This window comes from Rhamphochromis sp. 'chilingali' (genome assembly GCF_963969265.1).
Source record: "Rhamphochromis sp. 'chilingali' genome assembly, chromosome: 22".
Classification (NCBI taxonomy): domain Eukaryota; kingdom Metazoa; phylum Chordata; class Actinopteri; order Cichliformes; family Cichlidae; genus Rhamphochromis; species Rhamphochromis sp. 'chilingali'.
In genome coordinates this window covers 1,764,544-1,780,704 of record NC_137950.1, presented here as the reverse complement: position 1 = coordinate 1,780,704, position 16,161 = coordinate 1,764,544, and the positions used below count along the sequence as shown (strand labels likewise).

The 16,161-nt window shown below is 42.8% G+C and overlaps 2 protein-coding genes across 5 annotated transcripts in view; both read right to left on the bottom strand.

Annotated features, from left to right (window-relative positions):
* The window catches only part of rfng (RFNG O-fucosylpeptide 3-beta-N-acetylglucosaminyltransferase), a 30,336-nt gene extending 26,747 nt beyond the window's left edge, over positions 1-3,589 (bottom strand). Inside the window, exons 1-3 of one of the 2 annotated variants that reach the window (XM_080871913.1) lie at positions 2,920-3,589; positions 1,528-1,707; positions 1-458 (exon numbers count right to left, since the gene is read on the bottom strand). The exon at positions 1-458 is cut by the window's left edge and continues 103 nt beyond it. In XM_080871913.1, the coding sequence (XP_080728039.1) occupies positions 1-392 (392 nt within the window). In that variant the 5' untranslated portion in view covers positions 393-458; positions 1,528-1,707; positions 2,920-3,589. The remainder of the gene's footprint in view (positions 459-1,527; positions 1,708-2,919) is intronic. The other variant, XM_080871912.1, reaches the window with a different exon arrangement.
* A 1,354-nt stretch (positions 3,590-4,943) lies between these two features.
* On the bottom strand, positions 4,944-15,981 carry LOC308390189 (protein NLRC3-like). Of its 3 annotated transcripts, XM_080871909.1 has the most exons (12): positions 15,676-15,981; positions 14,981-15,089; positions 14,565-14,678; positions 14,047-14,125; positions 13,676-13,898; positions 10,147-11,944; positions 9,877-10,044; positions 8,458-8,631; positions 8,125-8,298; positions 7,826-7,999; positions 6,612-6,658; positions 4,944-6,045 (listed from the first exon to the last, which is right to left on the bottom strand). In XM_080871909.1, exons 2-12 carry the CDS (start codon positions 15,067-15,069, stop codon positions 5,483-5,485), a joined length of 3,603 nt encoding a protein of 1,200 aa, XP_080728035.1. In that variant the 5' UTR covers positions 15,070-15,089; positions 15,676-15,981; the 3' UTR covers positions 4,944-5,482. The 3 variants fall into 3 exon arrangements, with proteins under 3 accessions (XP_080728035.1, XP_080728036.1, XP_080728037.1); XM_080871910.1 differs by lacking the exon at positions 14,981-15,089; XM_080871911.1 differs by lacking the exon at positions 14,981-15,089 and having other exon boundaries at positions 14,565-14,697; positions 15,676-15,702.
* Positions 15,982-16,161: the final 180 nt, after the last annotated feature.

The following is a 16,161-nucleotide window of genomic DNA, read 5'->3' as shown; positions in this document are numbered from 1 at the left end:
AACTTGTCACGTGACTTATACTCTCGAGGTCCACCAACGCCTCTCTCAGGGATTCTTCTGACACCCTTTCCTGTTTTGGGACTGCTGTTAATGCTAATTTCAGTTTTGATGGGTTTCCCCAGCCCCTCTGAGCTCCTGTTAAGACCTGCCGTTATTTCTTTGTCCCCAACATGTAAAAAACCTGCTGGAACCCTGACTTGGTGTGACGTCCCCACCTGGGCAGGTCTGACCTGGGGTCGGGGCTTAGGCAGCTCCACCTGGCGTGCAGGGGGCCGGAGAGCTGGAATGAGCAGGAGCAGGAGGCCGCAGAACGCGAGAGAAAACAGGAAGCAGAACTTGCTGACCCCGACTGAAGCTATGTGCATCCTGACTGGCTGATGGAGCAGATTCATCAGCCTCCAGGGCTGCAGTCACTCCCAGCAGCACCCTGTCCCATCATCAGATCACAGCGACGAGTCCTGCATAGAAACAGGAAGATTCAACAGCGTGTGGAGAGGCACATTCATCCCAAACCCTCAGTTTAACAGCAGCACAACGTCACCTGCAACAACACGGGTCCAGCTGACGCTCTGCTAAAAGCCTAAGCTATTTCAAATGTATAAGCTACAAACATGATCAGACTGTGGGGATGAAGACGGCGAACCTCTGCCAACCACACGTGATTTATTACAGAAGTTGCAACACTGAGAAGAAAAAGCAGAACCCAATGATCAGGACACGTTACATGTTGTGCTGTAATCAGCTGTTTGATGTTTCCATCATTTTTCCTTTTTATAATTCAGTGTTTTCAGTGGATGACAGGATGGATCCTACAGAGCTGTGCTGCTGGAATATGTGCATAATGTTATAGGTGCCCCCGCCTGAGACCCCACCCCCACCGAAGCTGGTGTCAAACTGTGTGCTAATAAAAGTGGCCTGTATTTATATAGCGCTTTACTAGTCCCTATGGACCCCAAAGCGCTTTACATATCCAGTCACACACTGGTGATGGCAGCTACATTGTAGCCACAGCCACCCTGGGGCGCACTGACAGAGGCGAGGCTGCCGGACACTGGCGCCACCGGGCCCTCTGACCACCACCAGTAGGCAACGGGTGAAGCGTCTTGCCCAAGGACACAACGACCGAGACTGTCTGAGCTGGGGCTTCGAACCGGCAACCTTCTGATTACAAGGCGAACTCCCAACTCTTGAGCCACGATCGCCACTTCTCCTCTTTAAGCCAGAGAGTCAGAGCACAGGACCGTTCTCTGCTTCACTTCATCCCGTCGTACGTGAGTGGGGGCAGCTGCGGTTGCTGTTTTCCAAAGTGTTCCTGATGCAGTCTTTTCCACCTGTTTTGAATGCAGGTCCACCTGAGCCCCAGACCAGGACTTTGTCACTGCTGCAGAGACGCTTCCCTCCGTTTGAATGCCTAAAATGCTTGCACAGCCACACGTCTCTGCCATGCCCCTTCATTAAAACAGGACATTACTTTTGCACGTGTCACTTTCTATATTTTATATGATATTTTCTGTGTGAAGGACTTACTAAGTGCTTTGCCTTTTAATCCTCCATTTCACAGCTGGATTGAGCTCGCCTGGTTCTCCAATGAATGCGCACATCTGTTTCCACTACTGGATTCTCCTCCATGCAAAGGGACTCACTTAGTTGCAAAATGGTGAACGGGATTTGCTGCCAGCCCCCATCTGAAGCGGTTCGACTGCAGTCCTACAGAGTCAGGGCAATCCAGCATTTACCAACAAAATCAGAGTGCATGATCTGAGAGGCTCGCTGCACACAGACTGCTGTACTCAGCAGCAGCTGCTCTTCAGACAATAATATACAGCATGTGTGTGCAGACAGCAAAGCAACAACTGTATCCCAAAACCCTTTCAGTACAGAGGAACACCTTTCAGCGTTGCTCACGTCTTCTCTTTACTTCTCCAGCCTGCTGTGGCAGATGGCACCGAGCCTGCTTCCACCAGAGACCGACCTGATAAAGGGGACGTCTTTTATCCCACTGTCACCAAGTCACAAGGGACCGGGGTTCCCTCTATCTTACTCTATAAAGCACCTTGGGACAACAGAACTGACGACCATCCACAACAACATGAAATTCCCCAGCACAGATGGAGAGGACTTGGCCTTCTAATGTGAAGACTGGCTCCTTTTGATGGTTTTCTTTTATAATAGTGTTAAATGGGACATTCAGAGGGAAGATGGTCAGACAAAACTAATAAATCATTTTTTCATCCATCATCTTCCACTGATCCACCTCAGGGTGATCTAGAGTCACCAAATGATCGAAGCACCTTCATGTTTGGACTGTGCAGCAAAACCAACCCTGGATATAAATCAGTCAGGGACTGGCCTCCCCAAAGCCCACAGCTAAACATTACTGAAGCTGTGCTGAATAAAGCCATTATGTTTGCATATTTCAATGTCAGTGCATTCAGTCATTGTACCCCGTTGTCTTCTTTCTGCTGTTCTCTGTAAGAGTCACCAGCAGCTCGGTGTCCCTCCACTGCACATGTCCAAACCCTCTCTGCCTCCAACCCTGTCCATCACGCCCAGTGAAAACGTGAGCATCTTCAGTCTCTTTGTCCAAACCACACATCACAGCAGAGCTCAGCACCTACATGCAAACCCTGCCTTTCACGCCTGCTGTGATCCTTGTGTCACAAACCAGCCACGGACGTCGTCCGTCTGTAAACGTGCTCAGTAAAGAAGTCGTTCAGTGTTAGCTCGGCGAATAAACCCCTCCAGCTGTGAACCACTGGGAACATCCGAGAAGAGCCGTAAACAGGCAGACTTTCGTGTCTCCTGCGCCACGCGCGTGAACTTCTTGTGCTACAACAAGCGCTCCTTAAATGGGAAGATTTTAAAGTGGAGTCTGGCATGGTGGAGGAGCACAGGCACCGGGGCTTCGCACCAACTTACCGTGAAACATCAGAGCACACGCGTTTACCACAGGAAACACCAGGAAAGCGCCACTGCAACACAAACGATCCCGGGTTTGTTGGACGGTAAACAGCACCTGGACCCGTCTCGTCGTCTTTCCCCGGTGTGCCTCCGCTCCGACGGCTCTCGGCTAGCCTGACGGTAGAAAAAGCCCCCTCCACCGGCAGAGTTACACTCTGTGCCCCGAGTGAGGGTTAGCCAAACACTCCACAAACGACGCACTCACGTCAGACCCGCACCGGGTTAACCACGGTCAAGAAGGCTGTTCCGGTCAAACCTTTCAAAATAATGAATACGACGAGCAGTTTGTCGTCGATGTCGGGATCAGCCCGTGTTTGTCTGCTCTGACTTCATTTCAACAGGAAATAAAACTTATGAGGACTGTGACTGAATCAGCTCTGTAACGCACAGCTTTGATGACGTTGTAACCTTAGTTTTATTTCCTTGTTTTAAAGGTAAATTCCAACCTTTGAATGTAACCAATCACCGTTTGAATGTCACATGGTTTGAAATGATCGTGTTAAATGTGCATCTTTTTATTGTTGTTAAAATGTTTCAAGTTCTACCTCAGCGCCCCCTGCCTGTCATGTTTGTCCACTGCATCAGTGGCAAAGCAGACTGAGACAGCAGGGGTCAGCGACCTACCAAAATAATGTCTATTTATTAGAAATATCAATAAGCTGATGTGTCACGTTCTTAAGCCTTACAATGAGATGAAACAGCCTTCACTGTAAGGTTCAAGGTTCAAGGTTCTTTATTTGTCACATGCATAGTTATACAAGTATAACACACAGTGAAATGTAGCCTGACACGCTCCTCGACATGTGCAAAAATTGGTGGGGGTGTGTAGAGGAAGAACATTATATATATATATATATATATACATACACATATAGTATATACACTGGGTGAATGTGCAGTAGTAGCAGCAAGCAGGTGAATTCTGTACATTAATATGAATAGACATCTGACTATTTTACAGGATAGACAATATAAACATATTTAAAATTAAAGGAATTGAAATGTACATTGTGCCTTGGTTTAGAGTGTCTGGAAGAGTCCTGTCTCAGTCAATTATAGATGATGTGAGAGGGCGGGTGTGTGTGTTTAGGGCACGGATGGCTTGGGGATAGAAGCTCCTCTTGAGTCTCTCTGTCCTTGCCCGGAAGATGCGGAACCTTCTACCAGATTGCAGAAGTTGGAACAGTTTGTTGCCAGGATGGGACGGGTCCTTCAGTATCACTAATAAGTGGAAATAATTTAAATCTTTGACCAAATGTAACTTCTCTGCAATGGATTTTTAAAAATGATTATTTAGTATTTTAATTTTGCCATGTCATTAGAGTAATACCATATTTTGTTGCATTTAGCAAATAAGACGTACAGCAACAAACAGCTCTGACAATGGTCCAAGACAGATTTATTTCAGCATTTAAGCTACACATGAGTGAATCATAACGATCTGATAATTTACAGTTTATTCAAGTAAATAGGGAGTCCTCTTCTTCAAAAGAGTTGGTGTGAAGTTTCACTAGGTTCTCTGCTGCGACCAACAGTTTTTATAGCATACATGATTCCCTTAGGCTGTGTCATTGAAAACAGTGCAGATAATACCCTTCTCTTTATTTATACATGAAGCCAAGTGATACAAACAGCAATACAGGCATGTATTAAACGTATAAAGGCCTGGATGTCCTGTAATGCTCTTCTCCTTAATTTTCCATCTTTATAGTCTATTAGTTTCACGTTTATTGTCATTGGTGTTACCCAGGCTGAAATACTGTTTCTCACCAGCCTCTACAGTGCAATAGTCAATACAATTTAAAAAAGAAAAAGTTTTAAAAAGAGCAGTAAAAAATCGTAACAATAAATGGGGATAAAGAACATAAAATCTAAATTCTAAAACAAACACAAGTCTAAACAGTCACACTCATACAGGTAGCAGCAGCCCTTTCACAGAAGGGGGTTGTTAAAGTAAGTAGTGTGTGTATCTGGGGAGTATATTGTGTGTGTGTGTGTGTGTGTGTGTGTGTGTGTGTGTGTGTGTGTGTGTGTGTGTGTGTGTGTGTGTGTGTGTGCGTGCAGATAGGGGGCATCACAGTCCGATTGTGGATCTTACAGTGTAGCTGTGTGAGTAGCTGAGTGGATGGGGAGGGGGCACAGTCCATTTATCAGTCTCACAGCTTGTGCAAAGAAGCCTTCCAGCATCCTGGTGGTTCTGCAGCTGATGCTCCTGTACCTCTTGCCAGACGGCAGGAGGAAGAACAGGCCATGAGACGGGTGGTGGGGGTCTCTGATGATGGAGATAGCTCTGTGTATGCGGCCCTGTTTGTAGATCTCCTCCAGAGGCGAGAGAGGGGCACCAACAATCCTCCTGGCAGTCTTAACAATGCTATTCAGTTGTTGCTTCTTACAGGACTTGCAGCTGCCAAACCAAGATGTAAAACTTTGTGTCTGTTATAGTCCATTATAGTCCATGTTTGTCAGTTATCTTCAAATTATAAAATGCTTCAAATAAACGTGTAAGGAAAGCAGTTTGTCTCTAGTCTTCTGCATCCATCTGACATAGAGACACAGAGTTGTAAACACCATAGGTGAACTCTGACCGTATCCTGAAGATAGGATAAAGAGGTTCGGTGAAGCTGCAGTGGAACGTGTGGATGTGTGTTGGTGTATCAAAAATGATTCTGTAGAAGGATACAGTGCCAGCAGACCAGTCCAAATACACTCCCACTCTGTTCGTTTCAGTGGAGGGAGCAGGGCTATCTATGATCCGGACTGAGTTATTATGCCATGCAGAATAATTGTCAGCAGAACAGTCCAGACTCCAGGAGATGTTGTTCCCACCAATACGACTGTCAATACCATCACCACTCCTTTTAATCCCTCTGTAAGTCACTCCTATAGATACCAGCCCACTCCAGTCCACCTCCCAGTAACAGTGACCAGTCAGGCCACGTGTACACATCAGCTGGTACCAGCACTCAAACCTCTCAGAGTGATCTGGATACAGCCATTCCTCGTCGTCATCTGTCACAATGTTGTTTTCTGTCAGGTAAAGGTTCCTGTGTACTGTGTTCGGGTCCATTTTGAGTTCACAGGCGTCTGACGGCAGATCAAAATGAAAACAGAACCGTCAGAACCGTCCACAGAGCCAAGCACTGATGCCAGTCACATCACATGACTGCATCACCACGCAGATCACATGACCCAGAGCAAATTAATCCATTGTTATATCAAATTATTTTATACTACAGCTTCAGATAAACAATTAGTAAATGTACTGCAAGTCAGCAAGTTTAAGGCATAAAATCTTAAAAGGTAAAATCTTTTTGCCAACTTAATATTAAGAAATGTGATAACAACACATCGGTGCTAAAACATGAAACAAATCTTTTAACTGTGAGCTAACAGAGTTCAAAGACATTTGGTAGGCATCAAAGAAATGATACAAACTCTACATAATCAAGTTTGATCATAAATGTATTTAAACCTTCACAAAGTCCAGGTCATAGATCTGTCTTTTCTTTAGATGAATGACACTCGGTGTATGTATATGTATATATATATATATATATATATATATATATATATATATATATATATATATATATATATATATATACACATAAGCTCATTTTAGCTTCATTAATCAAGCTAAAAACACTTACATTTCCTCAGTCCTGGTTTCAATCGTTGAGCTCCGCAGCTGTCCAGCCTGGAATAATAATTCAAACAAAGAGACATGAAAATGTTTTCATACATTCGTTGGTTTTGTTTAGCTGAGTTTGGAGGATAAGCAAGACACGATGTGCTTGACTAGCTAAAAATTTGCATCTCAGAACAGTATTCTGTCCTCTAAAAAAATCTGATTTATTACTTCCAGGCTGGACGACTGTAATTCATTATTATCAGGAAGTCCTAAAAACTCCCTGAAAAGCCTTCAGCTAATCCAAAATGGCTTCCTGTTAAATCCAGAATTCAAAATCCTGCTCCTCACATACAAGGTCTTAAATAATCAGGCCCCATCTTATCTTAATGACCTTGTAGTACCATATCACCCTATTAGAGCACTTGGCTCTCGCTCTGCAGGCCTACTTGTTGTTCCTAGAGTATTTAAAAGTAGAATGGGAGGCAGAGCCTTCAGTTTTCAGGCCCCTCTTCTGTGGAACGAATTGTGGATTTGGGAGAGAGAGACAACCTCTCGACTTTGAAGATTAAGGTTCAAACTTTCATTTTTGCTAAAGCATAAACTAATGGCTGGATCAGGTGACTCCGAACTCTCCCTTAGTTACAGTGCAATGGGCCGAGGCCTCCGTGGGCTTCTTCACTCCCCTCTTCCAAATCTCTAAATGTTTATACACCTCTCTGCATTTAATGGTTAGTTATGATTCATCTCTGGCTCTCTTCCACAGCGTGTCTTTGTCCTGTCTCCCTCCCCTCACCCCAACAGATGGCCCCGCCTCCCCCGAGCCTGCTTCTGCTGAAGGTTTCTTCCTGTTAAAGTTAAAGTTTTTCCTTCCCACTGTTGCCAAGTGCTTGCCAATAAGGGTTTGTTTGTTGATTTTTGTAGGGTGTTCACCTTACAATATGAAGCGCTTTGAGACAACTGTTGTTGTGATTTGGGGTTATGTAAATAAAGTTGAACTGAACTGGATTGAGTGGGTGGCTATGGTATTGTTTGACCTTGGTAAAGACTTTTCTGATGGGTTTATAGCCTCAGTCACTTGTATTAAATAGAACATGATGTTTGTTTTGTACACTCTTGCTCCAGTTAGGGTAACCAAAAATGTTTTTACATGTGACTGACAGGTTGCTTGTAGTATCCATAGGTTGGTTTCTGAAGTCTTAATTTGAATAAGGTTACGAGCACCTGTCTTCCTACCTTAGAGAGTCCAATCTGCAGTGTGGATCCTGCAGTGCAGCAGAGAAGAGCGTCACTCCTGTGGGTCCTGGGTGATTATAACTCAGATCCAGCTTTCTTAGATGAGAAGGGTTTGAACTCAGTGCTGAGCTCAACGAAGCACAACCCTTCTTTGTTATCAGACAACCTGACAAGCTGTAAACATTTCAACATCATTGGGTTTATCTGTTTGAAATTTTGCATTAACTGTAGAAAATGTGTGATATGACAACATTAAAAAACTTGAAATAACAAAAAACAAAAGCATATTCTTATCTAACCTGAGAGTTTCAAGTTTGCACTGAGGACTCTTCAATCCACAAGACAGCAGCGCCACTCCTGAGTCCTGCAGGTCATTATTGTTCAGGTCCAGCTCTATCATACTGAATGACTGGCAACTGAGGACTGAAGCAAGAGCTTCACAGCTTTCATTCGACAGGCTACAGCCACCCAGCCTGAAGAAAAAAAAGAATTCAGTAAAATTTATAAGAAATCCAGCAAAATAGAATTTTCAGGACAAACTAGACCCTTCAGATTCTGAATGTTAGGCACCACAGGTTCAGAAGTGCTGATTTGAATATGAATGTTGTCACATGTTGTTGAAAAGCTCTTACCTGACAATCTTCAGTGTACACAGTTGACTCTCAAGTGGCGTGAAGAGATACGTGACTGCTAAATCCGTCAACTCATTATTATTTAGATCCAGCACTTCCAGAGTAGAGGACTGACTGCTGAGAACTCTGGAGAGAGTTTTACAGCTTCTCCATGAAAGCTCGCAGCCATTTAGCCTGAAGACATAATATTGAGCATTCATCAGAAATGTGGAATAAAAAAAAATACAGAAAAAAAACAAAACAAATTTCAGCTCGTACTAATGAGAATTATTGAAAAATATTTGAATATAGATTTATTCATTCAGGGGTAGGTTCAGGTTACTATGGTGTCATTCATCGACACTATACATTTTCAATACAAACAGAGATAACAGAAAAGCATAATATTGCATAATGAAGAAATAAATAAAACCAAAAATGCCTCCTCTGTTTCACAATTTGATTTAAAATCACGTTAAATGAAATCATCATGGTTTATTAAGGTGGAAATAAGACAGCGTTGTGAAACATGACTAAGCTTCTCAGTTTGTTTCAAAGTTCAGTTTGGAATCTATAATTGTTCCGAGGTATTTGGACATTACACCATCGGACCTTTAAGGGACATGATCTTGAAGAGCACAGCCTCCATTTATTTTAAAACCACTAACAGGGAATCTAGCCATTTTTTTAACACTATTTGATTTTATTAACTGAAGTCCCCTCATTTCAGTGTTCCTGTTGAGATGTATACTTTAATTATATTTAATTAAATACAATTACATTTAAGTATTGATTATTCTGAGCTCTTGATGTCCCCATTTACTGTGTTTTTCTGTTAAAGGTAAAGAACCCACATTAAACCTGTAATTCAGCGTTTGTTTGGGGTTGTTGTTTGTTTTTTCAGAAATGAATTCTTCTTATTATATAAAATTTAGATTTTGATTTATTGAATCACGTTTTTTGGTTGCTGTAATACAGTGGTTCTTTTAAGAAAAAATAAGATCTATGTTTTTCTTCTTCCTAAGATAATCTATCAAGCTATCAATCTATCTATTGGGCTGTCTGTCTGTCTGTCTGTGTGACCTGTAAATTGTGCGAACTGCAGCAAAAGAACGTGGATTAGAAATAATCATCAGTCTATTTGTATGCTATTTAGCACCAAGAATATTCACTGAGTAAAGCTTTTACTTTGATCTGGCCATTATTAGATTATGGGGCCAAGTTTAGACCTGAAAGCACAGAGTGGCCTTTAATGTTTAAATGGATCCAGCTGAAAGTTTAAGAGTCTCAGTGTGCAGCCATCACACTAAAAATTAATGGTAAGTATGAAAATACACATATGAACTTATGGAGATTAACAGTTTCCTGACTTTCCCTGTTTCATTTTCTAACCTATATATTTAAATAATACAATTTTAGTGTAAAAATTCTGAAACCAACCTGAGAACCTCAAGTTTAAAGTTTTTCTCCAGATCTGCAAACATTGTCCTTATGCCTGAATCATGCAGGTTGTTGTAACTCAGGTCCAGCTCTTTTAAACTAGAGGACTTGCTAAGAACAGAGGACAGTGCTTTACAGCTTCTGCTCAAAAGGTTACATCCAATCATCCTGATGGGGTAAGGAAAAAAACAAGTAGGAAGTTAATCATTTTTTCTCTTTCTTTACAGTATTTAAAGTGACAGTGACTTATCTGGTCGTGCATGAACATACAGAGATTTACTGGAAGCTTTGACCACTGGCAGCAGCCACATAAGACCTTCTTCAGAAGCAGAGTACTTCCTCAGGTCAAACTCATTCAAATCTTTTTCTGAAGACAGTAAGATGAAGACCAAAGCAGACCACTGAGCAGGGGATAGTTTAACCGTGAAAAGATTTCCTGATGTCAACGACTGTTGGATCCTTTCCACTAGAGAGTGGTCGTTCAGCTCATTCAGACAGTGGAACAGGTTAATGCTTCTCTCTGGGGACAGATTCTCCCCAATGTTCTCCCTGATGTACTTGGCTACTTCCTGGTTTATCTGTGAGTTTACGCCTGTCTCTTTGAGTAGTCCTTGTAGGAGAGTCTGATTGGACTGCAGTGACAAACCTAAAAGGAAACGTAGAAACAAGTCCAAGTAACCATTTGGACTTTGTAAGGCCTGTTCCACGGCACTCTGGTAGAAGAGTTTCAGTTCATATTGATTAGGCTTTGACATCTGAGTGGTTGTTTGCTCCTCTTCCAGCAGGTTGATTCCAGAGTTGATGAAGGTCAGATGGACGTGAAGAGCAGCCAGAAACTCCTGAACACTCAAATGGACGAAGCAGAACACCTTGTCCTGGTACAGTCCTCGCTCCTCTTTAAAGATCTGTGTGAACACTCCTGAGTACACTGAGGCTGCTCTGATATCAATGCCACACTCTGTCAGGTCTGATTCATAGAAGATCAGGTTTCCTTTCTGCAGCTGATCAAAAGCCAGTTTTCCCAGAGATTCAATCATCTTCCTGCTCTCTGGACTCCAGTGTGGATCTGTCTCAGCTCCTCCATCATACTTGACCTTTTTCATTTTGGCCTGAACCACCAGGAAGTGGATGTACAGCTCTGTCAAGTTCTTGGGCAGCTCTCCTCCCTTCTTGGTTTTCAGCACATCCTCCAGAACCGTAGCAGTGATCCAGCAGAAGACTGGGATGTGGCACATGATGTGGAGGCTTTGTGATGCTTTAATGTGGGAAATGATCCTGCTGGCCTGCTTTTCATTCCTGAAACTCTTCCTGAAGTACTCCTCCTTCTTCGAGTCAGTGAACCCTCTGATTTCTGTTATTACGTCAACACATTTAGGATCAATATGACTGGCCATTGCAGGCCGCGTGGTTATCCAGAGTCGAGCAGATGGAAGGAGTTTTCCTCTGATAAGGTTTGTCAGCAGTGCATCCACTGAGGTGGACTCTGTGACATCAGTTAGGATCTTATTATTTTGAAAGTCCAGAGGAAGGCGACACTCATCTAGACCGTCAAAGATAAACACAACCTGGAAGTCTTCAAATCTGCAAAATTCTGCATCCTTTGTTTCAGAGAAGAAGAGATGAACGAGTTCTACCAAGCTGAACTTTTCCTCCTTTAATCCATTTAGCTCCCTGAAAGTGAATGGAAATGTAAACTGGATATCTTGGTTGTTTTTGCCTTCTGCCCAGTCTAGAGTGAACTTTTGTGTTAATATCGTTTTCCCAATACCAGCCACTCCCTTTGTCAGCACTGTTCTGACTGGTTGATCTCTTCCCAGCAGCGGCTGAAATATGTCTTTACAGGCGATTGTCTTTTCTAACCTCGCACGTCGTCTAGATGCTGTTTCGATCTGTCTGACCTCATGTTCGTCACTGACCTCTCCGGTCCCTCCCTCTGTGATGTACAGCTCTGTGTAGATCTGATTGAGAGGTGTTGGGTTTCCTACTTTAGTAATTCCCTCAAACAAATGCTGGAACTTCCTTCTAAGATTTAATTTGAGTTTATCCTGGCAAATGGATGCACCCACTCCTGTTGGACAAAAAACAAATGAGATGGTGTTAAAATTTCAGAACAATGAACAGCTGGTCAAAATTTAAAATATGAGGCTTTTCTAGCAGAGGATAAAATATAATCTGTTTGATAACCACGACAGCTGTGTGCTTCTCTGTGCTTCTCTGTGCTTCTCTTGGGCTGGCTGCTTCAGTCTGTATGCCAAATATCACTGGGCAAAATAAGAAGCCCAAGTTGCTCAGCAATGCCTCCACTGCGGAATTAATTCAATTCAGTTTTACCTATACAGTGCCAAATCACAACAAGAATCGTTTCTTAATGACTTGCTTTGTGAAATAAAGGTCACATTGACTCATCAAGTACTTTTAAATATACTTGTAATGTTTGTACAGACAATGACTAACCGTGTGGATGATTTCTTATTTTTAGACTCATTAAATAGTACGTTAGCCGCAGAGAAATCACTGGGTTATAGTGTCATATCCCAGTCGTTGTACACGACTACGTGCACCCACAACAGACTGAGGCTTTGCATTAGGGGTGGGCGGTATAAACAGTATATGGTAGAAACAATATGAATTTGACCAACGGTAGGGATTTTGACTATACCGCTCTACTGCGATAGTGCATGCTGATGATGTCATCAAGTGCCTGTTTTGGTCAAAAGCATTGCAGCAGCTGCAAGAAAAATCATCTGCAAATTATGCCAGCGACAGTAATAGCGAAGAGATGAAGCACTTTTGGAATATGAGGAAAGCCAAAAACTGTGCTTCCTCCACTTCTGTACCATTGATTCATTAATGCTGAATTCTCTGGCAGCTGCTCTATTCCCATGTTGTTGCAGTATATTAATGACTAACCTCGTATTGTGGATGGATTATCTCAGTTGTTCTCCTGACTGAAGTTTGGTCCATTTAGAGCATCCTGCCATGCGATTGCATTTGTCCCTAACCATCGGGAACCCTCATGTTAACTTTTATCGATTGGAAAAAAGTTAGCGTTCATCCTCCAGCTTCACTGTGTTTATATATATATATATATCTGCTATATATGCTAACATAGCTGTGTCGCTAGCAATCACGTAGCACATCATTATATACCAGCTAGCCCAACTTCAGTAACCCTACAAACATCACTGCATGTTTAGGTGGAAGCTAGCGAGCTAACTTCCTGCTAACTTCTAACGCTGTTGAATTTAATAAATTCTGTTTTCATGGATGCCTGGATGTTAAACTTAATTGTTACACCCGGTAAAGCAGCAACACTGATCATTTTATTAAAGGTGAAATAATTTAGACAGTTTTTAACTCTCAGTGATGCTGCAGTGTTTGTTTGACTTTGGGACCTAAAGTGGACGGAGTTTAGGACCCAGATTACTCTGCGAGGCTCCTGACTACAGTAGCCGTAATGCTCCAACAATCCATCAAGCAGTGCGGCTTCGTAGCTTACCAAAGTCGTACTACAACATTTTTGACAGATTTTTGAGCGCCGTGTAGCACATGAAATCGGTTTGAGGTCAGTGAGCACAACCAGAATTCATACATGAGACGCACCGGATTGTAAGGCACACTGTTGATTTTTGAGAAAATTTACGGACTTTAAGTGCGCCTTATAGTGCGGAAAATACGGTATACAGAAGAAAATAAATTGTGATATATATCGTTACCGCACATGCTTCAACCTATACTGCGATATGGATTTTAGGCCATATCGCCCAGCCCTACTTTGCATCAGTGGGAGTGCCCTTACTGCTCTGCAAACAGACAGCCAGCTCCTCCTGGTTCATCCCCCTCAGAAAGTCCAGTGTGATCTTCACAAAAGCCTCCCTGGTGCTCCATGTCTGCTCTTCAGCCTTAGAAGCTAACACATCCTCATCCTCGCTGTCCTTCTCTGGGCAGGTGGAACGCTGCAGAATCCTCTGAAACCTTTTAAGCTCATTCTTCACAAAAGTGATGATGTTCTCTTCAAGCAGCTGGAAGACAATATTATAGGAAATTATCTTTCAGCATTTATGCATGTATTTATTTATGCATTGTGCACATATTCTCCTCTGTCAGGGGAATGTCATTGAGCCAATTAGAAACAGAACAGTGATGAAAATGTGCTTTAGACTTTCCCACCATAAAAACTGAGTCCAACGTTGTTTGATGCTGCTGAGCAGACTGACAGCTATGAACCTCAGACTTTTGTTGCCTGACTCTGCGAAGAGAGCGCACACGTGCACACATCCACAATTAACATTATTAAATGCAGTAATGGTCAGTAACACTATGGATCACTGCATAAATAAACTGAAAGTTGAATATGTACACAGTTATTTCTGGTATCTGTCCTCTGATCGGCACATATTCAGCACAGCACGGACCAGTAGGTAACGATAAAGGGTCTACAGGTGTCTACAGGTGTACGTGGGATTAATGAAATACTAACTGAGCCAAATGAAATGCAGAACAACAGTAAAGTGGGCGGGACACTGACAGTTTACATCAGCTAAGTGTAGGAGTGAGGACAGCAGTGTGCTATGAGACGCTCACAAGTCCCTGATGGAGTGGACATTTAACCCTTAGGTGCAGCATTAGTGATGTTTTTGAAAACAAAGAGGCAGGGCTGATTGCTTTTATGACTTTCAAAATGTTACCTTTTGTCAACAGAGAGGTTCCCTTCTTTGAAATTTAAAGGCGGGTCCATAGACCAGTCACTTTTCATGGACATAGAGCTGGACAGAGGAGAGCCTGCTAACTGCTTCGGCATCCTGGTAGGGAAACAGCATACTGTATATTAAATTTCAAAGATATCAAATCCAGTCATTATGTGTCAATGATTTTATTATACTTACTTTCTATTTGTAAACATTTGCTTTAAAAACTGATTTTTTGGATAAACAAATACATAGAGGGACATAACTTGGTGAAGCCCACATGGTTACTCCACTTCCTTTACAACATGGCTCACTGTGTTTGCCATGGGGGGAGACCCCCACAGAGCATTGCCTCAGGATTATTTTAAAATGAAATAGTACTAGTTTGTATGCCGTATAAGAAGTTCTTGTCTCACCCCGTAGCTTCATTGCCCAGGCAGGCTTCCATGCTCTTGGCATGTTTAGATGGTGTGCCCCCCTCCTCTGTGTCTCCACACTGACTCATGGCTGAGTGGACCACAGTGTCTTAACACATGAACACACACAACAACATGAATGCTGGGCAGCTCAGTTACGAACACGACACTGTGCTGGATAATAAAGTTAGCGCCCAAGCTCATGTCATCACCTGTTCACTCACACAGCTCAGCAGCAGCTAGTTTCTGTATTTCACCTGGACCCACAGAACGGGAGCATGATCAAAGTCGACTTTGATCATGCAGAAATAGAGTCATATTAAAACATACCGACATCAGATAAACTATATCCAGTAGAATGAAGATGCACAAATACGCAGGACGCCATCTACTTCCATTAGATATTTGCATCCTATGCTGTGAGCTGTTATACTCCACACTGTGCCATTGGCCCGATATTACTCATAGCTTGATAGCGCAAAGCATGTTATGTGATTAAACACTGCAGATGGAAATGTATTATATAAATGTGAAACCAATGAAACGACGCTGGGCCCGCAGTTCGGCCCACTCCCTGCTGACTGTATCTGCCCTCTTACCTGTTCAGCTGTTGCACATTTTACATACAAGCTCAAATGTACATTCAACATTGTTACGTTATGAGTGGTGCTCGGTAAAAGAAGACTTTTAAATACCTTGTAGCCAGAAAAACGAGCCGCAGCTCTGCGTAGAAATGAAACCGAAACTGTTTTCAGTTGTGAAATGAGGAGAGAGCTCAGCAGTGACACCCTGAGGCAGAGACGTGATCACTGAGATGTGACCAGAATTATTTCAGTGGTGGATTTCCACAAAATCATCTATTCTTAGCCATTTTATTTACAAAGCAAGGAGAGACGGGCATTTGTCGATAGGCAGATTTGGAAAGGATGTGCAGATGGAAGCGTACTAACAAGTAAAGGGGGCTGAAAAAGGCTCCCGGAGGAGCTGATTAAGGAAGACAATTGGAGAGGAGGATGAATCAGGAAGTGTAGAGGAAGGCGGAGGAAGTGAGAGCCGCTGTAAAGAAGTCGATGCAAAGCTGTAGTAACCTTGGCCAAGATACTAACCCCGGTGGTAAACGGTCTCTGATGCATCCATCAGAGTGTGGACGCTAGAAAGAAAGCACCACTGCATAGAAAAAG